Source organism: Aspergillus vadensis (assembly GCF_003184925.1).
Source record: "Aspergillus vadensis CBS 113365 unplaced genomic scaffold BO88scaffold_25, whole genome shotgun sequence".
Lineage (NCBI taxonomy): Eukaryota > Fungi > Ascomycota > Eurotiomycetes > Eurotiales > Aspergillaceae > Aspergillus > Aspergillus vadensis.
This window is the reverse complement of record NW_020292063.1, coordinates 592211-612570: the sequence shown is the minus strand read 5'-3', so window position 1 is coordinate 612570 and position 20360 is coordinate 592211. Positions and strand designations below refer to the sequence as shown.

At 50.7% G+C, this 20360-nt stretch overlaps 9 protein-coding genes across 9 annotated transcripts; 5 read left to right on the top strand and 4 right to left on the bottom strand.

The window, feature by feature from the left end:
- Positions 1–2380: 2380 nt before the first annotated feature.
- BO88DRAFT_446360 (uncharacterized protein) lies at positions 2381–3860 on the bottom strand (the record flags this gene model as incomplete). The annotated part of the gene is made up of 3 exons (XM_025710279.1): positions 2381–3244; positions 3308–3383; positions 3502–3860. 3 exons carry the CDS (start codon positions 3858–3860, stop codon positions 2381–2383), a joined length of 1299 nt encoding a protein of 432 aa, XP_025559332.1.
- A 335-nt stretch (positions 3861–4195) lies between these two features.
- BO88DRAFT_407733 (uncharacterized protein) lies at positions 4196–6160 on the bottom strand. Its single transcript, XM_025707516.1, has 4 exons — positions 6008–6160; positions 5828–5928; positions 5623–5750; positions 4196–5571 (listed from the first exon to the last, which is right to left on the bottom strand). The coding sequence occupies exons 1-4, from the start codon at positions 6108–6110 to the stop codon at positions 4644–4646; spliced, it is 1260 nt and encodes a 419-aa protein (XP_025559331.1). The 5' UTR covers positions 6111–6160; the 3' UTR covers positions 4196–4643.
- A 186-nt stretch (positions 6161–6346) lies between these two features.
- On the bottom strand, positions 6347–9606 carry BO88DRAFT_407732 (calpain-like protease PalBory). The gene is made up of 4 exons (XM_025707515.1): positions 9218–9606; positions 8766–9139; positions 8464–8695; positions 6347–8407 (listed from the first exon to the last, which is right to left on the bottom strand). The coding sequence occupies exons 1-4, from the start codon at positions 9266–9268 to the stop codon at positions 6491–6493; spliced, it is 2574 nt and encodes an 857-aa protein (XP_025559330.1). The 5' UTR covers positions 9269–9606; the 3' UTR covers positions 6347–6490.
- Positions 9607–9727: 121 nt separating this feature from the next.
- Positions 9728–11546, top strand: BO88DRAFT_407731 (putative peroxisomal carrier protein). Its single transcript, XM_025707514.1, has 4 exons — positions 9728–10249; positions 10322–10866; positions 10922–11159; positions 11210–11546. Exons 1-4 carry the CDS (start codon positions 10149–10151, stop codon positions 11331–11333), a joined length of 1008 nt encoding a protein of 335 aa, XP_025559329.1. The 5' UTR covers positions 9728–10148; the 3' UTR covers positions 11334–11546.
- Positions 11547–11688: 142 nt separating this feature from the next.
- BO88DRAFT_407730 (thermonuclease family protein) lies at positions 11689–13018 on the top strand. Its single transcript, XM_025707513.1, has 2 exons — positions 11689–12255; positions 12341–13018. The coding sequence occupies exons 1-2, from the start codon at positions 11881–11883 to the stop codon at positions 12788–12790; spliced, it is 825 nt and encodes a 274-aa protein (XP_025559328.1). The 5' UTR covers positions 11689–11880; the 3' UTR covers positions 12791–13018.
- Positions 12890–13216, top strand: BO88DRAFT_142648 (uncharacterized protein). Its single transcript, XM_025701460.1, has one exon. It carries the CDS (start codon positions 12988–12990, stop codon positions 13180–13182), a length of 195 nt encoding a protein of 64 aa, XP_025559327.1. The 5' UTR covers positions 12890–12987; the 3' UTR covers positions 13183–13216.
- Positions 12999–14423, bottom strand: BO88DRAFT_395519 (adenylate kinase ADK2). Its single transcript, XM_025705199.1, has 2 exons — positions 13848–14423; positions 12999–13782 (listed from the first exon to the last, which is right to left on the bottom strand). Exons 1-2 carry the CDS (start codon positions 14017–14019, stop codon positions 13250–13252), a joined length of 705 nt encoding a protein of 234 aa, XP_025559326.1. The 5' UTR covers positions 14020–14423; the 3' UTR covers positions 12999–13249.
- A 593-nt stretch (positions 14424–15016) lies between these two features.
- BO88DRAFT_407728 (DNA primase subunit PRI2) lies at positions 15017–16879 on the top strand. Its single transcript, XM_025707512.1, has 3 exons — positions 15017–15264; positions 15317–15867; positions 15919–16879. Exons 1-3 carry the CDS (start codon positions 15075–15077, stop codon positions 16678–16680), a joined length of 1503 nt encoding a protein of 500 aa, XP_025559325.1. The 5' UTR covers positions 15017–15074; the 3' UTR covers positions 16681–16879.
- A 377-nt stretch (positions 16880–17256) lies between these two features.
- Positions 17257–20265, top strand: sec23 (GTPase-activating protein SEC23). The gene is made up of 6 exons (XM_025705198.1): positions 17257–17537; positions 17594–17724; positions 17789–18083; positions 18152–18622; positions 18679–19776; positions 19832–20265. Exons 1-6 carry the CDS (start codon positions 17445–17447, stop codon positions 20027–20029), a joined length of 2286 nt encoding a protein of 761 aa, XP_025559324.1. The 5' UTR covers positions 17257–17444; the 3' UTR covers positions 20030–20265.
- The last annotated feature ends 95 nt before the right edge of the window (positions 20266–20360 follow it).

Genomic DNA, 20360 nt, shown 5'->3' with positions numbered 1-20360 from the left:
TTGACACTCCCCAGAAGTCGGAAATAGTGATGATGCTAATTGTTGCTGATACCCAATCTCACTTCTCTCGTCTGACGGCTAGATTGGTCTTCCAACCCTCAAAAAGGAAAACCTAGAACTCACCGAAGATGCCCAGATGGCGAATGCATTGCACTTACATGACTATAACTGGCCTCAGATAACCCCTCCAAGCACACTATTTTTCCAATGGCAATAACCCAATGTTAGCCCTTGGCAAACTCCTCAGTTAACTACAATCAAGCTCCATCCTTCATTATCATCGTCACCCGTGATTTCCCCAGAGGCCGAGAAACACAAATTACCGCGGATAACGCTGGACGACCGGAAGCACAAGTGGAAGTCTCTCTCTTTCTCTTACGAACCCAAGCGGACGCCGAACGAACTCCGCTAGCGCTGCGTCTAGAAATTTCGCCAGCACGGTGGATGTTCCCGCTGGATTATTCCCTCGTACAGTAGTGGGAAATTTAGAGTCCTCGGGAGACCCGACCAGAGCCGACAAATTAATTCTTCATCTCCTCCCCTGCCAAGCGCGCGTTGTGGGACGTTTTCCGTTCTTCAGGGACACCGTCCGATCATAGTCCCGCCGCTTAAGTGGGTAGCAGCAGGCCTAAGAGGCTTAGAGGCTAGGGGGCTTGGTGGAGGAACAAAGAGGGAGGGGGGCTCGCACAACGAGATGGAGACTGCAGGAAGAATCGAAGACGCGAATCCCTTCGGAACATGAAAGGTCCAGAATAAGCAGACGATCACTCGCCACCACAACAAGGCGAACGTATCATTCCTAAACCCCGAAAAGCGATCGCGACACGGCCAGACGGGAGCAGCGCGAAGGCAAGTGTGTGATCACCTACAGGGAATAATCAAATGATCTGCGTCTCATATTACGAGTCAGGGCTGGTGGGGAATCGTTCCAAGATCATTAATATTATTGTGCGTCGCGCAGTTAGTGTTTCTTTTCCTGCGCATAGCTTCGGCATCTCTCTGGCGGATTGAGAAAGGCCAAAGCCAATGCCGCTCACTGTCACCTCCAGACTCCAGAGAAGCATCTAAGCACTACTCTTCTGCCACCATTTATTGCCGGCGATTATTCCCGACAGTGACAAGCCCGATGGTGGAAAGGTAAAAGCGGACGCTATTGACTTTGATTCCAAGTTTTACGGATAACAGAGAGTCTAGTCGGCGCGCGATTCCAAATGCGCTTCGTGCTTTCGTCTGCTAATGGATCGTTTTACTCGACGGGGTTAACATGGCTCGCCCCATATCCTACCGAATTAAGACAGCCAAGCTCTACGGTAATGCTGGCCTATTTCGTTTCTAGCATGGCATCTGTTATAACGCCGCCAATAATGATGCTGAAGATGATGCGAATGGTTCTACATGTCATTGCCGACAATGCAGTCGGTGTACACTGTCCACGTAAACCCCCAATCCTTCAGAAAGGATCGGAGATGCCTCGGCATTTGCAAATACTTACTTATTTAGTCGAAAAAGAAATTAAAGGAAGGAAGGGAATTGACGTCAAAGCCTGCCGTTAATTCTCCGACCTTTTCCTTATTCCTTTTCCCCAGGCGATGCGCTTCGCTGTACCATGGACCGTGGCCGATCGTCAGCCCGTGGTTCGTGCTGGACTTAGCTATCCTACACTACTGCCGTGCACTTCATGCAACTAGAGGAGTAGCTGGAACTTTATACACAGTACGAAAACTGCTCACTACACCATCCTTATGCTCTGCAGTCTGCACATTGTTGCCTACCCGCTTCGAGACTAAGCCCTCTTTTCTTGCCACTCATCTATCCGTACTACTATGCCCTCTAGAAAGGACAATAACATGTGACAGTGGAACAATGTGCTACCGGAAAATTCATCCCCACCAATACCATGGAACACCTGGTGACACTGAAATTAGTACGTAAGTAACTCTGGGGTAGGTGATATTCAGTAAGTAGTAGTGTTGGGATCAAATCATACCAAGTTCATAATCGTACCCACGACGGGGAAAAGTTCTCTCGAGATCTTTGCCTAAAGCCTGTACTGCTGCAAGGCGTTTATCATTTCTATTTTCGAGTAGTACTTACCACAATCAATCCTATACGGGGTTTGATACTATCTCTATACGGGATTTGGACCGGCCTCTTAACCCAGGTTCTAGATTCAAGCTCTACATGACAGGGACTGTAAAAGTTTACTAAAGCCTAGCCTAGCTCTACCATATCGTGAATACAAGAGCTTTCCTCAACTATGCCCAATTGTAAACAATAGCCCTATCCAGCCAGAAGCCATGCCAACTTAATCCAACCCCAGTATGTAAGAAAGGCAGATAGATAAATACCAACCGAAGAAGCAGAAGAAGAATACGTACAATCAGGAAGTCCCCACATGAAGCATCACTCTAATCTTAAAGACCGCTCCGGAGGAAGAAGCTTCATCCTGCGAATCCGCTTCAGCCTGCCAGGCATTATCCAATTCCTGCAACATAATGAGCAGATCCTCATTACATTCGCGACGCACACGAATCTCAAAGTCCGACCAGTCAAACCTGACCGACGCAGCGAAGACCTGAGGCGACATGGAATCCCATTTCAATTGCGCTGATGGGCTCCACTCCATCACGTTGCACTGTTCCGCCATGTGCTCTAGGAAATCCGTGGCCTGAGCAGCGAAATCCGTGAATGGGAGCCACACGGGTGCCATTCCTACTTGGTTGCTTGCTGTGACGAGGAATTTGGTGTCCTTTGCATACTCAGACGTAGTCATATTGATATGGTTGTTGCTTTCTGTAATAGGGGATTTGGTGTTCTTCGCCTGGGGATACTGAGGAGCAGTGCCAGTCATGCTGACGTGGTTGCTGTTGCTTTCTGTGATGAGAGACTTGGTGTCCTTTGCTGTGTACTGAGGAGCAGCACGGTGTACGAATGTTCCCTGGACCGGAGCGGATATACTCTCTTTCCCCTTGGGGGTTTTCAATTGGACCTCGGGGGTTCCCTTGTAGCGGTTCGCTAGAGATGTGCGCTGTTTCTTGGACTTCTTCGCCGTGGTGTTTTGGACTTCAGCCTCGGGCTCAGAGTCGGAGACAATCGTTCTGAACGGCCGGATGGTGCTTGGGGTACTGCGGGTTCGCGCCTTGTATAAAGGCTTGTCGGTGTCGTCCTCGTCCGTCTCCTTGACAGTAGATTTTCTCTTCTTGGTACTAGCTGTTTCGAAGGGTGCTCTGGCCGGTTGTGTTGGCTGAACGTTCTAGAAAACATGTTAGTACTGGATGAAAAAAGAACCGGAAACGAAAGAGCAGACCTTTGCCTTCTCTTGACTTAGTCTGGAATAGTGCTTTGCCTTTCTTAGTAGCAGAATAGCAATGGTTCGAGCGATCCTATACAATGATCAGTACAGTCAAGTCATCAGGAAGTAGTATTCCATTGCAAAGGAAGAAAGTGAGGAAGCAAGACGAGTGTAGGGAAGGAAAGGAGGAAAGCAAAAGTAAAACGTACTCCTCACTCTGAGCCGGATAAGTGCAAAGCGTCTTCTCATCCGCAAGGGATTCTTCCTGTAGATACTTCTTCCTGTTCGCCGGAGTTCCCCAGTACTTCAGACCGTACTCTTCAACGAAACTCTTAGCGCAGTTGTCTCGTTCGTCCTTAGAGTTGAGAATCTCGGTCCATTCGAATCCGCTGTGCTCAACATGATCCTTCACCAAACCAAGGAACTCTCGTCGGTACTCTTCCTTGAGGTCCAGGAAATGAACAAACTGTTGGTCACGCCAAGAATGCTTGACTTCCCCGCGATCTAAGAGCTCTTTCATTGTTTCGGCATCACTGCTGGAGCCGGCATGGCTTGAGGCAGAAGACATAATGATGTTCGTGCCTGGGTCGGGGGTACGGTCCCGGTGGGAGTACTTGAAGGGGTTGGTTGGGAGAGAACGAAACATGAGGTGTCAGTGTGTATGTTGGGGGTAGGGGTAGAAGGAAGAAAGACGCGGGGAGGATAGAATGGGGGAGCGCAGGTAGGGAAGAAGACGCGTGCTCTTGCCATGCTTATATAGTATCTGGCTGAGGGTGAAGTGAATGTGAGTGATTATTTGTCGCTATAGCGATGTGAGGGGTTTGGTGCTTGTTGGGAAAAGAGGTGAGAGTGAGAGATATTTAATTGGAGAATGAAGTAAACATAGAAGAATTCAGTGTTTAGAAAGCTTAGAACGTGATCATGTGCATGTTGCAGAACAAGGTATGATCATTGTCAATCATGCTGCAGTTAGGCATGTTTGGCAATTGAGCCATGTTGGACTAGACTCTGAACTGAGTAACGACCTTGGCCAGGAACACATAGGCTTATGGGCCAGGGTGATCGACGCTGAAGACGCTGAAGACATTGGGTAGAAGACATACAGAGAAAACAGGCAAGTAGAAAGCAGGAGGTACCAGTTGAAGAACGAAGATGCGATATTGTAGAAGAGGGAACTACTTCGAAATGATAGGAACTAATACGTCAATATTACTGTACACTATCAGATTTGAAGTAGCATGAGTTCTTGTCATAAGATGGTCTTGATATTCATAGCTCAGTCAGGTTGGATGTTTTTTCTATGCTTCTCAGCTTGCAAATTGCAAATCCCAGACACTCGTCCAACATCATTTCATTCTGCGCCGAGATAGCGAAGTGAATTCTTTAGCTCTTTAATCGCTGTGTTAACATCGTCAAATGTCAAGGCTGACACGGCCCAACGGGCATGCTTCTGGGCAAGAGCTATGGCCTGATCGTCAAGTGACTGAGGGTTCACCCCACTGGAACCAGAAGCGGCAGGTGCAGGTGGAGGTGATGTGGATGACGGAAAACTTCGAGGAGTAGGACGAGAAACTACAGGCACTGTCGCAGAGGAAGACTGTACAAACGGTGGAGGCGGAGCGACACTGCTTGTCGGTTTGGAGTAAAACGAGCTTGCGTCGTGAGATGCTGCCGACGGGCTCGAAGGCGGGATGGATGACGGTGGAGGGAAGGAGTGGAACGAGTCAGCACGAGCTTGCGGGGGCTTTGCACCAATATCCGCGGGCGTATCTGGAAGGTTGGGTACAGAGGGAGCAGCAGGTGAAGTGAAAGTCTCAGGAGCGGAGGGAAGGTTCAGCGGTGCGCCAGGCTCCGCATCGCCCTCCTCGTTCGAAGTAGACATAGGGTCCGCTCCGTAGTGGGCAGCCGGAGCATCGGCAAACGTGGTCGGAGGTTGTGGAAGACTGAGAGGTGATTGTGAAGGTTGCATAGACTCATCAGGGACCTCTTCAACAGAAGGCTGCCCAGGTTGTGCGGCTGACGATCCCACAATGGCCTGCACTTCAGAATCGTCCTGCTTGGCCTCCATACCCCTAAGTTCACTTTCAAGTTCATCTTCCTCAGTAGGTGCCGGGTTGGACGCATTAGGATCCTCTCCCGCCTTGATAGCCTTTATGATCCTCACCGCATGGTACTTGCAGAACTTGATCTTCGCGGCGATCTCAGGTTCCGGAGGGTTGGTCCAAATCTGACACAATTCGAGGAACGTAGCAGCAGCTTGGAACGTATCGGCCGTCTGTCTAATACCAGGTCAGCGGTGGTGTGGAAAATCTTCCATGGAAGCAACCCACTTGGTCACTTTATTGGCTTTCATTGTCGCCTCCGCACGGCCAAGGACCTCCAATCCAAACTGCTCCACGTAGGCATTGGCTGCCACCGCATCGGTTACCGCGTCATTATCGACATTCTCACTCTTGAACTGAATTCAGACAGGATATGTGTAAGTATTTGGGAAGTGTGCGACTTCGTAGCGGGGGTGTCCTGCGCCCGACGTACCTGCTCCAACTTGTCCACCAGCTCCGTTGTGTATAGCTTGACATCGTCGTCGGAAGTGTGTAGTCCTCGTCCGATAATCTGATTCACGATCCAGAAATTGCCTGTAATCGAGAAGCGAACATTAGTCAGTTTATGTGGCCTTCCCTCTGAGCAGCAACATGCGCAATCAACAGCACTTACACCAGTAGGCAACAACGGGCTTCGCGCGTTCGAGCTGAGCTGCCCGCAACGCGTATCGCCCAATGTCGGCGGATCTCAAGCTAGCGGGGATATTGCTCGCCATGGGGTTGGGTGGGACGCTGACGTCCAGGAGGTCAGAGCTGCAACGGTCAGGATGCAGGAGGAAGATGCACGATGCAGGGCGGGGATGACGTTGGAGGTGGAACTGCGCCAAGCTGGTCTCGGGTCGGCCTAGCGTTCCTGACTTTGGCCTCGGCCCATTGTTGTACTATGGACTACATTGTTTACTACAACATCAGACGAAGGCCCTTTTAGAAGTAAACTTAATCACCTCAACCACGTGGATCATGTTATCTCCTTGGTCAGAGTATTCAGCTAATTATCAAAGTTAGATATTGCAAGTCTTCACGCCGTTTCCCACACCGGTTAACCCATGCCAGTCCTGCAAAGCACCCTCTGCCAAAGCTAAAAGAGAACTATCACTCATGCATCCTCAACGATCCATTCACCAATATCTACCCGCTCCTCGGCCAGAGCCTCAACTTCAAAATGATCCTCAACTTGTCCCCCAGGTCCTCCAATTCTCTCAATGACGATCCAGGCTCCACCCTGATCTGCGAGACCCGGATGCAGATCGAAGTCCTCGATTCGTACTCCAGATATCGCATCACTATGATTCCCATCTTCAGAAGTAGCCAGTATCTCTTTGTACGGCCCTTGACCAAGCTCTACTGTCATCAACATCGGGGACGGGCCAACGGCGCGATTTCCGATCGTAGACATTCTGCTCCGTCCTATCAGTTTGATGCGGGTCAAGCGATTGGTCTCCAAGGATGCCAGCATCCGATCTTTCCCAGGGGTCAATATTCCGATATCTGATATGACCGCTCGTCGCCCTGCTGCCTCTGGTGCAAGCGGCTTCACATCGCACGGCAATGCCGACGAAATCCAGAGTGTGAACCGCCCTAGTTGGTCGGGGGCGAAGGTTGAGCAGACGAGCGTGTATACTCCTTCGCCGAGTCTCTTCTTTTCCGCAAGAGACCCGCCACGCCGGTAATCACCGCTATCGGTTATAATATCGCGATTTCGAACCCTAGTCACACGCTGTCCATTGGACCAGAACAACTTGACATGCGTAGCGAGCTCCGGCTCCGATGGTTCCAGCAGAATTGATATATCTGTATCGTCATGAACCTCTAGTCGGAACTGAGGATTGAAAGGGTAGCGGGCAGATTCGGCGTTTCCTCCTGCCGTGGAAGGCATCCACATTCCCTGAGTTTTTGTCAGGCAAGCGTATCGGTTCTGGGCAGGCGCCAAGAGCAAGGGATTGTCGGACAGAGCCGACAATGTGAAGTTCTGGCTGACAGCGGGCAATGACTGCTCAGAAACCGCGACAGTGTAGGTCGTGCCTGGAGGCAATTCAAGTCTCATGAGAGTATTTGGCGAGTCAACGTATGGACCGCGGTGAAGGGCTCCTTCACTTAAAGCCACTCGTTTTCCGTTTGCGTTGAACACGTAGATGCTAATGAACCCTGGTTCCAGATCGTCTTGGGGCACTTGGTTTTGCTCATCATGATAAATCGACCTGAAGTGCTTCCCAAGCAGAAGCCAGACATTACCGCCAATCTCAGAGGTAATAGCAAACTGGGGGTTTTTCGCGAAGCAGCCAGCCACCCCTCTGGCAGTCGAAAGGTCCCATGTAAAGTGAATATCTTCCCGATAGCGAAAGATTCCCGGATTCCAGTTCAAATACAGATTCTCAAAGTTTTGAAGGACACTCTCACAATCCATCCAGTAGGTCCTAGGTAATGAGGACGCAGGGCTGTGAGATGTGTGCCCTAGTCCGAAACTGTCTGCGATATCTCCGGTGGTAGCATCGTCGCCTGCCCATGGGTTCTTTACAAGCATTTGGCGACGGTCTCTCTGCTCCCTCATATCCAAGATAGCGTAGTCATGTTCGCTCGCTAAGCCTAGTTCTTTCTGCTCCCTCTCGGTTAATTTGCCCGTACCTATCGTCAGTAGGACATCGCCATGCCGGAAGCGCTTGAATAGCCGTCTCCAGAGTTGCTCTGCAGTTACATCATCTTGATGGAGGAAGACCTGCTCGGGAATCCAGCCTGTCAAGACCCACAAATCTGTACCAGAATTGCTCCCAGGAAAGTCATAGCCCCCGCGAAGCTTCAGATACGCCTTTTCTACAAAGGCCGGCCACAGGAAGTTAGGATTATTTCGATCAACAACATGAAGTGATCTTGTTGTTTTTGACGCCGGCAAGCGATCATCGATGACAACTTTTCTGAAACATCCATTGAAATAAAAGCGGAATATGTATTTTCCTGAAGGGGAAATTATTGGATTTACCTGCCCGTATTCGCAAGGGAAAACGATGGGAAGATGGTGCTGTAATTGTTAGGAACATATTTCTTGTAAGGAAGTCATGTTGAAGAACATCATACCTTGTCTAGACCACGCTCCGACCTTGATGTAGCAGCACAAAGACTGGCAACTACGGAACAGTCGGTCAACATATCTTGTACGAGATCTGTAGTGCCCGAGACCGACATCACAGGCATTTTTGATTTCAGGCCATGTATGCCATTTGCATGCTTGGACAACAGCTCAGAGGGACGCTCCCAGCCTGCCAGAATGCGCCTTTGCTGTTTGGACAGATGAAGGTCTGGCTTGTCACTGGACCCAGTCAGCATCTAGAAATCAACATTTGACGAAGCCTCCAACATCAGGGACTAGATAGACGTACGTAAAAAGGCCTTCAACTCCCTTCTCGAAGTCTTCGGGGCCCGGGGCATTTTTCCATGGAGGAAAGATAAAGCCATTTAGCTTTGCGCTCTCAAGCAAAATAATCTCCTCACGCGTGGTAAGTTTACGTGCGGATTTGGGGAATCGCGCCGTGAGACCGCTTTTCTCTTGAATCTGGACAACGGCCTGCCAGTCCTTGTTCTGTTTGATCTTTTCTGCTCGTGTGAGCCATTCCTTACATTTAGCATCAAGAGCCTGTCTATCCTTTGATTCGGTTGTCAGACTCAACGCCTTCATGTAATTCTCGGCGGCGTCGATAGCAGACTCAAGGGCCTGGCCTTGAGTGATAGCACTAGATGCATCTCGCTCAGCTTTCTGGCTACTGGTTAGTCCGAAGAACCTCTATGGTGGTGATCGACACCGAGCTGGAAGTAAAAAGAGTAGAATAGTTACCAAGGCCTGGTTGACTAAGAACTTTGTAGATGCAGCGTTCGGTCTAGACATTCTGCCGGACCAGCCTCTCTGCAACTACTGCAGATTCGGCTAGCACCTATCAGATGTGAGGCAGTAATACACTACTTGATGATCATGCCGAAGGGAACCTAGTATGTCCGATGATGACATCCGAGGTCCACTACCTTAAGGAATGTGCCAGACCCAAAGCAATAGACAAGGGGAACGTGCACTTCCAGATAACACAAAGATAAGGAAACTTTAGATGGGTTAGTCAGGAAGATCAAGCACCAAAGAAAGGGTCGGCAGATGAAGCGTGAATGGTGGCAGGCGAAATGGTGACTGGTGGTACTAGATAGTATGGAGTTGGTAAGCGTCGCGTGTCGGTGGGGAGAGACGGCAGTGGGCAGGAAACAGTGGGTGGCCCAAAGTGATAACGATCAACAGGCCGGCCATCGGACCGAGGCTCGTTTCGTCATGCGCGCCATCGCTGCGCCGAGGTTCATCTGCCTTGACTTGCTTGTTCGGAGTATCCCTGCCCTCATTGTGCTGCTTGCCGGGCTTCTGGTTTTGTCAGTCACTGACCAGTCACTGACCAGGCACTCGACACCACTTCGCCTGTGATCGCTTCAAACTGTGAACACTACGGTCGCCAGAGTCCTCTCGCACAGCCCAGACACTCTCTCCTGTCACCCTCCGATCATTCCACCCTGTGAGCTGCTAGACTCTCCTGGGAGTCCCCGCTCCGAAATATCGCCAATTATTATTCCGCACCGCCATATTATTCTCAGGTAATAAGTCCGATACTGGCATTTCGGTTAAAGTGTTTCGATAAACGGCTTGGGACGCTGGTCGATATTCTTCTCGCATTTCACGTTACGCCAAATACCTCATCCATCTAATCCACCAACTAATTCATCTCGTCACAACAATGGCCGGCCAGTCGAAGCCCGCACTTTCCCCTTGGGGAAGTGCCGTCGCGGGTGCTACAGGTGCAGTTCTAGCAAACGCTTTGGTCTACCCTCTTGATCTGTATGCAAGTACCTGCTGTCGCTTTAAACTCCGAAAAGGATAATCCGCTAATAATCATGCGTCAATGCACAGTGTCAAGACGAAACTCCAAGTACAAGTCAAGACAAGCGACTCAAAAGACGAGAATTCCGAAACAGTTCACTATAAATCGACATTAGATGCGATCACCAAGATTGTCGAGAAGGAAGGAATCGAAGGCCTATACTCCGGAATCGCCGGCTCTCTCATCGGTGTGGCGTCCACCAACTTCGCCTACTTCTACTGGTACACCGTTGTGAGGGCCTTCTACATGGCATCCAACAAGGTCCCTAAACCTCCTGGAACTGCCATTGAGCTTTCCCTCGGTGCTGTGGCGGGCGCGGTCGCCCAGATCTTCACTATCCCCGTTGCTGTAATCACCACACGACAACAGACACAAGACAAGAGCGAGAGGAAGGGCTTGATTGAAACTGGAAAGGAGATTGTCGATAGTGAAGATGGTTGGACCGGTCTATGGAGAGGACTCAAAGCTAGTTTGATCCTGGTGGTCAATCCGGCAATTACATACGGCGCTTATCAGCGCCTCAAAGATATCATCTTCCCCGGGAAGAACAATCTGAAGCCTTGGGAGGCTTTCCGTAAGTATATCTATCACCACCTATATGCCGTGAGCTAATCCGGTTACTTTTGCAGTCCTCGGCGCTCTCTCCAAGGCGCTAGCTACTATTGCGACGCAACCTTTGATTGTGGCCAAGGTCGGCCTTCAGTCACGCCCCCCTCCGGGTCGCGAAGGAAAGCCTTTCAAGACATTCGGCGAAGTCATGCGATATATTGTGCAGAATGAGGGTCTCCTGTCCCTCTTCAAGGGAATTGGACCCCAGATCATGAAGGGACTCCTTGTACAAGGCTTTTTGATGATGACTAAGGAGAGGTATGTTTAGTCTGGGTGAAGGGGCGCAATCACATGCTGACAGAGACCAGGGTTGAACTCATTTTCGTTCTTCTTTTCGCATACCTGCGGAAGATCAGAGAGCAGAAGCTCAAGAAGCTGGCGGACTCCGCTGCATCGACAGCAAAGACCAGTCTTCCCGCGACCCTCAAATAGACGTTTGAGTGATTGATTTATGGCACGGTAACTACCATTCTCTTTTTGTACGAATTTGTTTCTTCTCACTGCGGCGCACTGGTTGTGGGATTTCGTCTGTCTTGTCAGTTTCTGGTATGACCGAAGATACTACTGCAGTTGTCTATAGATAATAACAGCTCGATATCTAGAACATACAATAGCATCAAAAGGATCTATGCATTTCGAATTAAGGGACTGACTGACTGGCTGCGCTGTACCTTTAAACCAACTCAGGGGCATCGGCGCACTCTCGTAAGACCAATAACTTAGATTCTCTTACCGTAGATAACTACCATATGCAGCCACCACTCCTCCGCCCCCGGGACAAAAGGAGCTCACTGACCGCCAAACTTTCGCCTCGGCAACAGCTCATCTTCGTACGGCCCGACTAAACATCAAACCGGAGACTCTCCCTAAATCAATCCCCCCAATACCAACTACACACCCAATTCCCCTCCAAACCGACGCCCTCACCGCGCAACCTCCACATCAGATACAGGAAGCAAAAGTCCTAGCATGAGCCGTCATGCGATGGCCGCCATGGACTTCCAACGCGCAAGCCACCAACAATGACCACCCCACAGACAACAAAAACGACCCCAGGAACCTCCTCGACTGGAGCGCCTACACCGAACTCCGCACCCTCATCCCAACACTAGTCCTCACAACCGGCATCCTGAGCGCCTTCACTTTCCACCGGAACTACCTCCGCCGATTCCCCGCAGCCACCAACATCACGCCCGCATATTACCGTCGGCGGAGTATCTTGGGGAAAGTAACCAGCGTCGGCGATGGCGACAACTTCCGTATCTATCATACACCTGGCGGCAGACTCGCAGGTTGGGGTTGGGTACCCTGGAAGAAGGTTCCCACGACGCGGAAGGAATTGCGGGATCAGACTGTATGCCCCCTTTTACTATTTACATCTATACCAGAGGGGAGTTATATATATGTGTGTAGCTAACATGGGAATCTGATTGAAATAGATCCACGTCCGCCTAGCCGGTGTCGACGCCCCCGAACAAGCGCACTTCGGACGCCCCGCGCAACCCTTCGGTAAAGAAGCCCACGAGTGGCTAACGGGGTATTTAACAGGCCGGCGCGTGCGGATCTACGTGCACCGACAGGACCAGTATCAGCGGGTAGTGGCGACGGTGTTTGTGCGACGGGCGCTGGATTTCCCGATTCCGTTTCGGAGGCGCGATGTTGGGTATGAGATGCTGAGGAAGGGGTTGGCGACGGTGTATGAGGCGAAGGTTGGGGCGGAGTTTGGGGGTGAGGTGATGGAGAAGAAGTATCGGAGTGCGGAGTGGTGGGCGAAGGCGAGGGGGTTGGGGCTGTGGAAGGGATTCAAGAAGAATAGGGATGCGTGGGAGAGTCCGAGGGAATTTAAGACTAGGACGGGGATGGAGGATGGAGGGGAGGGGAAGAAGTAGGCCCGGTGGGGTTTTTACTTGTTCTTTGTTGATGTTCATGCTTGCGGTTTGCAATTGGGGCGTTTGTGTACTTTGGGGTGTGGTTGCATGATGTACAAGTTATGATGATACGGCTGATACTGATAGATATCCTTGTCGTTATGTGTCTCTCTGCATTGCGCAGCTGATCTTTTGGTTGTATATTTGGGATAGTATAGATGAATATCTGGTCATCCATTATCATTGCGGCACTCATTAACATCGTTAGACTGATCATTAGGTTTAACTCGTCCACGAAAAGATGCCAGCTGTATCTGGGTGTAAAGAAGTGGTACAAAAAAGCAGTGTCCCCATCTGCTGCCCTTCTAGGACTGCAGGGATGCGACGCCAACAAGCATAGAGTCAGAATATAACCGATATATAGTACAAGAAGGTATATAGGACCGGGGTGAGGTTCGGAAACCATCAGGTGGAGAAACTCTAGCAAAACTGCCGCTCAATCTCTGCAAAAAGCTTCGGACTGATCTCGTCGCTTGTGTCGCCCTCGACACGCCATAGACAGCCCTTGCGCTGATAGTGTTCTAACAATGCCTTGCTCGTTTCTTCAAACTTGTGCAATCGCTGCTTCCACGTATCGATCGAGTCATCTTCTCTCTGAGTCAAAGGCTCCCCTGTGACATCATCCTTGCCGGGAACTTTAGGCGCATTGAAATCGGTATTGTAAACCCTCCCGGATGGCTCGTGTACCCAGCGCGACGCGATCCGAGAGAGAATGACGGAAGGAGGTGTGACGAGGTGGACGACGAAGTTCACGGGAACAATGGTTTCTAGGCTTGAAGCCTGGGTCGCAGTGCGCGGAAAGCCGTCCAGAATGAAAGATGCGGAGGGTGATATTGATGAACTTGGTGCTGACGAGAGCCAGCCGCGTGATTTGAATTCAGAGGATATGAGGTCGAGGATCATCGAGTCGGGGACAAGGTTGCCGGACTGCATGGTGGCTTCTGCTTGAAGGCCTGAGTGCGGAAACCGTTAGACAAATCCTGCCCCCCAGACATCTTGTAAACTCAAGGTCACTTACCTAGAGGGGTCTTCCTGCGGACATTTTCGCGCAGAAGGTCGCCGGAGCTAATGGAGGCGAGCTCTGGATATCTGGCGAGGAGCCGCTCAGTTTGCGTACCTTTACCGACACCAGGAGCACCGACAAGAATAATGCGGGCTGCTTTTCTGAGCTGCCGGATTGTAGCGGTCATTTCGCGCGCTATTCAGTTATGAGGTTTGTCGATATACTCTCAGGGTTGGAGGCAATTCGGTGCTCTGGTGCAGCCGTCGTTAAGTATTTGAAGGTAGGGCGAAAGGCGGGTACCTCAACAATTAGTTTGGGGAAAGTGGAGGAATGGCGGGCAGACTATATTATCTCCATTGCGGCTCAGAGAAACAGTTGAGAGAGTGCAGACAGGGATTGCAGGACTGGTAGAGAAAGATAATAGTTTGCGCAGCTTATCGGGCCAGGTCGGTGCTCAGCTGATACGTCGACAAATCTCAAGCCGGGGAAAGCACGCCCTTCCGTGGGGTTTGTAGATGGCTGCCCATTTAGGAAATCGGTGAGCGGAGATCGGGGCGTTTACCGACACATGGGAATGTCGGCTTTTGGCGTTGCAATTGACTGCTTCTTCAACAGTGCTAACTTCGAATTCGGACGAAGACAAGTACTACCATGCAAAGGGTCAGACCATGTTGACTGTCTCACATGCTACGTTGTCGAGCTTATTTTGGAAGTAGAGCACGGGGTATAGGGTGTCTCTACAGGGAGCCTCGGCTTTTATTTTCAGTGATTCCGTCCATCAAGCGTAGTATGGTATGTAGGATAGAACTACTCTACAGTCTACACAGATACTAGATACCTAGTAGTAAACAGAGGGAAAGAGAATGATGTTGGCTGTCCCACCCATATGGCTTCATTTTTGAGCCTGTCATGACATTACCGGCGAATCCCAGCAATATATCCCACATGCGTGTATCATACTAGCGCTTGCTTCAGGTGGTGTGTTTGAGAAGCAGCTCAGTAGTACACACTTGTGAACCTCTTTACCCCATCAATTAGCCCGGTATCCCTGCTGCACCACTGCGGTGTTGACATGTCCCAATCGAGCTTTACATTAAGTTATGTATCACGTGATCGTGGCGCGTCCTGCCCGCGTTTCGCGTCCGTCGCGCGATGGGCCATCCAGTAGGTGTTGCTGAACTGCAGCAGATCAAGCAACGACCAAACACCTCAATAGCGTCCAAATCGCTGTTGGAAAGCAAGATGATCCGGCAAGATTTTCGCCGAATTGACCCAAAGCGAAGGGCAACCCTCGACCACAAAAAGAAACAATTCGCGACTCCGGTCTTCAAGCAACAGGACTATCCGCATCGTTTAAATTTCTATGAAATACCCCCGACCGACGAGATCACCCTCGAACAATTTGAGCAATGGGCCATTGATCGATTGAAAGGTTCTTCAATTTACAATCCCGACATGCTGTAAATACTCACAATCCTTGACAGTTTTGGCTGAAATCGAAGCCTGTTCTTATCGAAACAAGTCGCCGGCAGAGACCGAAGCGCATATCACACCTCACCTCCAAAAATACCTCCCTCTATCCTCCAACACATCCTCGTCCAACGGTGCGGCGGATCAACGACTGAAAAATGAACGCCAGAAAGATCACTACTCGCACTTCATCTTACGCCTCGCCTTCTCGGCCACAGAGGAACTCCGTCGGCGTTTCGTGAGAGCAGAAACTATGCTTTTCAGATTCCGCTTCCAACGCGACGACACCAGAGAACGACGCGCTTTCATCGAAAGTCTTAATCTCGACTGGGAGCCTGTGGATGATGAAGAGAAACAGAGGCTGGCAGAACAATTGCTCGCCGCCTCCCCGGGTCTACGTCGCATTGACGATGAGACCTGGTACAAGGTGGACTGGGAGAAAGTCCCGGAGTTGGTAGAGAAACGGGCTGTTTTCCTATCCAAGGGGAAAGCGTATGTACCCGGTAGGGAGCAACTCAGCATGATCATAGCAGAGTTTACGGCTCGATTGGAGCGTGCTCTTGAGGTATGTGAAAACGGTGGACATGGACTGTTATATGGCACTGACGTCTGCTAGCTTACAAGCCGGGCGTTGCCGCGCTTGGATGAAGATGATCGCCTCACCCCGATTCTCAATCACCTCTCGAAGAACTTTGGAAGTGCCGAGTCGGTGTACACGGAGAACGAAGGATTTGTTGATGGCGCCCCGATTACTGCGAACAATATCGATCGACTATCTCAGCATTTTCCACTATGCATGCGCAGTCTTCACATGAACCTACGCAAGAACAACCACTTAAAGCATTACGGACGACTGCAATATACCCTCTTCCTCAAGGGAATTGGATTGTCACTGGAAGAATGTATTGTTTTCTGGCGTCAAGGTTTCAAAGGGTTCACCGACGACGAATTCAACTCGCGGTACAAGTACAATATCCGCCACGCTTACGGCGATGTGGGTGGTGATCAGAACCGCAGAGGCCGGGGATACCCTCCGTACTCCTGCCAAAAGATCCTGGGTGATTCAAACCCGGGAGTCGGACAGACCCATGGCTGCCCGTACCGCCACTTCTCTGTCGACAATTTGATCGGTCTTCTTCAGTCTACAGGAGTCAATGACAGGGACGTCCTACGTGGAGTGCGAGAGGATGTCGAGAAAATGCGGTTCCATATCGCTTGCAACAGGGTCTTCGAACATACCCACAAAGCAGATATCAAGAGAGTGAAGGAAGACGGTACATGGAACCAAACTGACCTTGACACCATCGTGCACCCCAATACCTACTTCAAGCGCAGCTATCTCTTGAAGCAAATGGGAAAAGCACCCAAGGATGTTTAACGTCATTCTGATAGGTCCACGAAGCCACGTTCCTTTCTTGCATTTTGGCTGTCGGTTTGCGAATATTCCACCATGCGGGCGTTCCGGGTCAGGCATTTTTGAAAATGGGAGGATGCGTTGGGTCACATTTTTCAGGTAGATAGTTTATGTAAATTTAAGAGCATGGAATGCACCGAAACAATTAATTCAAAGCGCACGTCGATGACTCTTTTTACGCGTATATCTACTACAGTAACGGTGATAGAAGGGCATGTGACCACAGCTGATTCCCAGATTATCCAAAAGGAACAAAACGTCCTTTCAAAGCCAGGTGCCCAGCAACGGGTCTAATTTACTCTTCGCTCGACACTTTAGACAAAATCACCAACTGGGTGGATGGAAGCTGCCATAGAAAAGGAAAGGAGTCGGCGTTGTGAAGAATATTTGGAAAGAAAAAGAAAGAAAAACTGTTGTGGAGGGAAGATGAGCGGGTATTTAAAGCGCACTAGCGCGGTGTACGGGTGCCCGCAGCGACCAGTGATGCTGCAACCTGGCCTTATGGCAACAGGTGCCGCTTCACACAACAGTCTCCTGATCCCCGCATAGTCTCCGGACAACAGCTGCTGGCGTTGCCCATTCTGTGACTGGGTTGTGATATAGGAGGGACCTCCTGCAAACCGGTCTGCGTTGTCTATATTTGTTATTTCTGGCCCTGTTCCTGCCCGATTAGATCCCCCCTCGTTATCTTCCAGTTACGGAATCCCGTTCCTCCCCAGGCCGCCAACATGGACTACGAAGCGTTGAAGGACCAATGGAGTGATGTCGAGGATCGCGATGGCATCAGACTCAGCTGGAATACGTTTCCGAGTTCTCGCATGGTTCGTCTGCTCTCTGGGACCCTCTGGCCCATTTCTGCTAACTTATGCTTCGACAGGAAGCATCCCGCCTTGTTGTCCCCATCGGTGCCGTCTACACACCCCTCAAGGAGAAGCCAGACTCTCCGTTGCTACAATATGAGCCCGTCACTTGCAAGGCGCCTTGTCGGGCGGTGCTGAATCCTTATGCGTATGGCTTCCTCTCAACTGCTAGCAGGTATGGTGATATGAACGACTTGGCTGATATCGCATAGCAACGTTGATGTTCGGGCCCGCATCTGGATATGCCCCTTCTGCCTTATGCGCAACCCCCTGCCCCCTCACTACAAGGATATCACGGAGAGCACGATACCCCCGGAGCTTCACCCCATGAGCACGACAATCGAGTACCAATTGGCACGCCCCGCCCCTGCTCCCCCTATCTTCGTCTATGTTGTCGATACCTGCCAGGACGATGACAGTCTGAAGGCCCTGAAGGACTCTCTGATCATGAGTCTGTCATTGCTGCCTGTGAACGCGTTGGTTGGTCTGATCACATACGGTACAATGGTAGGGACATACAACCATCTATCTACATTTGGTTCCTGTTAGGATGCGTTGTTGACCGTGAAATACAGGCACAAGTACATGAGCTCGGCTATACCGAGTGCGCCAAGTCCTATGTGTTCCGCGGCAGCAAGGAATACGCCGCGAAGCAGGTCCAGGAGATGCTTGGTCTTGCTTCCGGAGTTCGCCCGAACATGCCCCAGCAACCCGCGCGTCCCCCGCTTGGCCCTGCGGCACGGTTCCTCCTTCCCGTTCAGCAGGCCGAGTTCCAGATCACCAACGTGCTCGAACAGCTCCAACGTGACCCGTGGCCTGTTGCCAACGACAAGCGACCTCTCAGATGCACTGGTGTTGCTCTCAGCGTCGCCGTGGGTCTGCTCGAGACCTCCTTCCAGAATGCTGGTGGCCGCATTATGGTCTTCACCAGCGGACCGGCCACTGAGGGTCCCGGTCACGTCGTCGGTCCTGAGCTGAAGGAACCCATCCGTTCACACCACGATATTGACCGCGATAACATCAAATATTACAAGAAGGCTGTTAAGGTGCGTGCTGATCCGACTTCTCTTGAATGCTTTCACAGTATTAATGATGTATCCAGTTCTATGACAACATGGCTAAGCGTGCTGCCAACAACGGACATATTGTTGATGTCTTTGCTGGTTGTCTCGATCAGGTCGGTATGCTGGAGATGAAGAACCTTGCCAACTACACCGGCGGACATATTCTTCTCACAGACAGCTTCACCTCCTCACAATTCAAGCAGTCCTTCGTCAGGATATTCGACAAGGATGCCAACGATAACCTACTCATGGGCTTCAACGCATCTCTTGAGGTGCTGACTACCAAGGAGCTCAAGGTCACCGGTCTTATCGGTCACGCTGTTTCCCTGAACAAGAAGTCGAGCTCTGTCGGCGAAACGGAATGTGGTATCGGTAACACTTGCGCATGGAAGATGTGTGGAATTGACCCTGCCTCGAGTTACGGCGTCTACTTCGAAATAGCAAACCAGGGTGGACCTGCAGCAGTGCAACCAGGTCCTCAAAGAGGAATGATGCAATTCCTCACATACTACCAGCACTCATCGGGTCACTACCACCTTCGGGTCACGACGGTCGCGCGGCCCCTCAGCGGTCCTGCCGGTGACCCTACACTGGCACAGTCTTTCGACCAGGAAGCAGCTGCCGTGTTGATGGCCCGCATCGCCGTGTTCAAGGCTGAGGTTGATGATGGCCCTGATGTGCTCAGATGGGTTGACCGGATGCTCATCAGACTTTGCTCTCGTTTCGCCGACTACCGGAAAGATGACCCGACATCATTCCGGTTGGAGAAGAACTTCACTCTCTACCCTCAGTTCATGTTCCATCTGCGCCGAAGCCAGTTCTTGCAGGTGTTCAACAACTCGCCTGACGAGACTGCTTTCTACCGGCATGTGCTTAACCACGAAGATGTTGGCGACTCTCTTGTCATGATTCAGCCAACTCTGGATTCCTACTCCCTTGAACACGAAGGAAGCCAACCTGTGCTCTTGGATTCGGCTTCTATCCAGCCCGCTCACATCCTTCTTCTGGACACTTTCTTCCACATCCTGATCTTCCACGGCGAGACTATCGCGGAATGGAGGAAGGCTGGTTACCAGGATCAGGAGGGCTACGAGAATCTGAAGGTGCTCCTTGAGCAACCAAAGGAAGACGCTAGGGTTAGTTCCATGCAATATTGAACCTGCCGAGAAACACGCTAACTATCTTACACAGGAATTGATTTCTGACCGTTTCCCGCTGCCCCGTTTCATCGTTTGCGATGCTGGTGGCTCCCAGGCTCGTTTCCTTTTGTCCAAGCTGAACCCATCTACCACCCACACGACAGGAGGATACGGCGGAGGTGTGACGTCGCAGACCATCTTCACTGATGACGTCTCGTTGCAGACTTTCATGGACCATCTCATGAAGTAAGTTCAATCTCGATCAACACGGAGATCAAACAGTTGCTAACCCGGTGCCCTAGGCTTGCTGTTTCCGGAACCAGCTAGATTTGACGAGGTAATGGCCATGACGAGAGCAAGGGGCGGTTTGCGCCAGTCCTCGGGTCGTTTGTATCTTTAGCGGTTATTGATTTTTGTTCGTTACCCTGGAATATAGCAACTACCTAGATTCACCAATTGAATACAAACAAAATATCGTAATATGAGTGGATCAAGAAGTGGATCATTTAGCATCATTTTGACATTTAGTGCTAGGTATCTAGTACTAACTATCTACGTACTACGTACAGATAATAGTTACC